The sequence below is a fragment of the Gymnodraco acuticeps genome, unplaced genomic scaffold, assembly GCF_902827175.1.
Source record: "Gymnodraco acuticeps unplaced genomic scaffold, fGymAcu1.1, whole genome shotgun sequence".
In the NCBI taxonomy this organism is placed as follows: Eukaryota; Metazoa; Chordata; class Actinopteri; order Perciformes; family Bathydraconidae; genus Gymnodraco; species Gymnodraco acuticeps.
In genome coordinates this window covers 5,208,256-5,211,767 of record NW_022990501.1, presented here as the reverse complement: position 1 = coordinate 5,211,767, position 3,512 = coordinate 5,208,256, and the positions used below count along the sequence as shown (strand labels likewise).

Sequence of the window (3,512 nt, the reverse complement as noted above, 5' to 3'; positions counted from 1 at the left end):
ATTTGCTCTCTTTCTCCAGACAAGCTGAAATGTCTTATCCTAGGCTTATTCTCTTAGAGCAGGGGTGCCCAATACGTCGATCGCAATCGCAAAGGTAGTGTGGGTAGATCGCATGGCATTAAAAAATAAAGTTATCCTATCATCCATCCTGACTATGGCATTTGCCACTTGATTGACGTACAGATCTCATCTACTCTAACACGCAGTTAGAATAGAATGGGAGGGATGAAACCCTCTTTAATGGTCACACATGCAGAGCACACAGCACACACAGTGACATTTGTTCTCTGCATTTAACCCATGCTAGTACCAGGAGTCTAGTACTAGCATGCGCAGTCAACCATGCCAGCTGCAAATCACCGGCGAGCTGATTACCTAGATAGCCTTCCAATGTATACCACTCTACTAAAGAAAGGGTATCAAATGGACGTAATGACCAAAAATGTACAGTACTTGTATTGTGCCATACGGGTTCATGCAGTTATGCAAGGTACACCAACATAATGTAGGCTATACTCAGTAGGCCCTATATATATGAATAAGTATATGTTTAGCATTTTTAATGTAGGTAGACAGGCCCGCCCCTCCCTACAGGCAGATCACACACACTGCGTGGGGCCTCACGCTCGACGCTCGCAGCACAGAGGGCCTCATGACTTTGCGTGGGGGCACAGATTGGGCCCTGTAGGTAGATCATTTTGACTTGGACATTTTAAAAGTAGCTCCCAAGCTGAAACAGTGTGGGCAACCCTGTCTTAGACACACCCGAGAACACGTCGGAAAAACTGTGACCCACAAACAAAACATTTGCTTTTCCATTTAAAGTCTCCCATCAGCACCAACTACAGGTGAAGCATAGTGTCATATACAAAAAAAGGAATAACTCATATTTTAAACAATAACTCGAAAAAGTTTTAGAATAGATCTAAATGGCTCCAACACATGCCTCGGATGATCCATGCTAACAAGTGAGCCCTGTCATTTGTTAGACGCTTTTATCCAAAGCGACTTACATGCATTCAGTCCTGTGGACAATCCCCACAGGAGCAATTTGGGGTGAAGTGTCTCAGGGACACAACGACATGCTGACTGCAGTGGGACTCGAACTTGCTACCCCCCCTGATTCCAAGTCCAGCACACTAGCGACTGAGCCACAGCCTCCCCCAAGCTAGTCATTTAAAGCACCCTCCTGATTTGTGTGGGAATTAATCTGGCAGAAATCATGTTCTGATGTGAAATTACTTTTTTCAGATACAGACTCATACTGTAACTGCTCATGCACACATTGAACATGTATTGTTGGCCTCTTAGCCTAGTTTTGACCTGTTTCATAAATTAACAGACTTTAAATAATGTACATTAATAAATACTATATATTTGGTCGTAGCTAGTTTATACTGTAAAGTGTTAGGTTATAAGGTCCATCCCACAGTAATGTTTCTCCTTAGAAGCTGATCTTTGTGTGTGTGTGTGTGTGTGTGTGTGGTGTGTGTGTGTGTGTGTGTGTGTGTGGTGTGTGTGTGTGTGTGTGTGTGTGTGGTGTGTGTGTGTGTGTGTGGTGTTGTGTGGTGTGTGTGTGTGTGTGTGTGTGTGTGTGTGTGTGTGTGTGTGTGTGTGTGTGTGTAGGGCTCAGTTAGACATGGCTCTGCTAGCTGAACTCTCCAGCATCACAGCCTCTCCAGCTCCGGCTCAGGAGAAGCTCCCCAGTGTCTCTGTCAGCGGACGCGCCCCCCCCTGTAACAGTACCCCACGTAGCCCAGGTAAAACCACACATAATGTTCTCTTTTATGAAAATACCTGTTTTTCACACAATTGGACTTAAGTGTTTTCACCATAAATGTTTGGGAAGTTCTCCCAAGTTTAAAGCTACTACTAATAACTGGAGGTGGAAATCTCTAGAACATTTTGAATCTACGTGAGAAATGCAAAGCGAGCTTAACAGTGTTTATTTATGATCTACACTGCAGAGTGGTGGTGCAGTGATGATGATTTCATTCTAATGCCGACCCAGAAGATTTGGCAATATTTCACAAAATAATATCTTTAGCAACATTTATGATACTTACACATTTTGTTGAGCAAGCTAATCTCCACATATTAACACCACTTTCTGATTTTGAAAGCGTAAATGCAATCTCCAGAAGCAAACAGCTAACATTAGGCTGTAAATGCTAAGCTAAAGGCAGCTAATGTTTGTTGTGATGATGTGTAATAGTAATAATAATAATAACTTGGATTGTTATAGCTCCTTTCATGAGACCCAAGGTCGCCCAAGTCTCCTTAAAGCTTCGGACATTTATCAGTTGGGTCATTTCTGACGTATTTCATGTTGTAGAACAAAATGTGAAAATCTCTTAAGCTTGTATCAACTTCAGATCTCACAGGAATTGGTGAAACGCTGACTTAATTCTTGGTTTTAGGAGTAATTCCTGCACCACTCTATGTAGATGGACAGGAGGGGGAATACAGAAAAGATCCTGTTTGGAGAACCAGGTTTCTCGCTGTGACATAAAAACTATAATAATAAACGGCAGAAGGGCAACTGTAACCTGGACTTGGATCTTACGTGCATTGATAGATATTTGATAAACATTTCAAATAAAATGTCCAGTACAGGAGAACATAAGTGACATGAGGTATTTCCCTGTTTTGACAGACGTACGCCGACGTGTGATGACAGGTTTCATTGAGGCCAATCTCCAAGACTCCCCTGTGTGCGACCCCCCCACCCCTGTGTATCAGCAGTCTGAGAGCTTCACCACACCAAGAGACACCTCAGTAAAGCTCACTCATTTCATTATCCTCACTCGTGAAAGACCCAAACCAACACAGTGTTAACGTGCCTCCTTTTAATTCACTCCGTACTTCACATTTACGTGTCCATTTTTCAGCCTCCACCTTTCAAGGTAGACTCTGACAGCAGTCTCCAGGGCTTCTTCACCACATGCCAGGAGGAAGAGGTGTCAGAGACTGCCTCTACTGTGGAAGGAGAGGGAAAGGTAGAACAGGAGGAGGAAGGAGGAAGTAATGATGAAGAAGGTAGTGAGGAGGAAGAGCATGACTGTTGTGACGCACAGAGAGGTGAGGACCAACAGCAGCATCGATCCTGATGATCAGTCAGTGTTCTGAAGCATTAAACATGAAGAATAAAAAAAACAATGCTGCTCTAACTCCCAGCCATACATTCATGTTAGTTAAATGACCATATTTTATATAAGTATCTCCTGACATTGGCAAAGTATTATTTTATAAGTATATACAAGGGATGCTCCGATCGCCAATGTTGGGGCCGATCGCCGGAATCAGTATCGGCCGATCCGATCGAGTGGGCGGGGCCTATGGGGATCTTCCATTTAAAGTGATGTTTAAAACTCAGTTAATGGGCTCATTCACTGGAGCTTCCACAAACAACAACCAACATCATTATTACATTCAAATGATGTACATTATTCAAGTTTACATTCAATTTGGATAATAACACGGGAGAGATAGCGGAAGCGCTCTTTTCCTCT

At 43.1% G+C, this 3,512-nt stretch overlaps 1 protein-coding gene across 1 annotated transcript in view; it reads left to right on the top strand.

The window, feature by feature from the left end:
• Window positions 1–1,639: 1,639 nt before the first annotated feature.
• LOC117552913 (YTH domain-containing protein 1-like) overlaps window positions 1,640–3,512 on the top strand; it is a 4,930-nt gene continuing 3,057 nt past the window's right edge. The window contains exons 1-3 of the mRNA XM_034226595.1: window positions 1,640–1,760; window positions 2,657–2,778; window positions 2,892–3,081. Of these exons, the coding sequence (XP_034082486.1) occupies window positions 1,640–1,760; window positions 2,657–2,778; window positions 2,892–3,081 (433 nt within the window). The remainder of the gene's footprint in view (window positions 1,761–2,656; window positions 2,779–2,891; window positions 3,082–3,512) is intronic.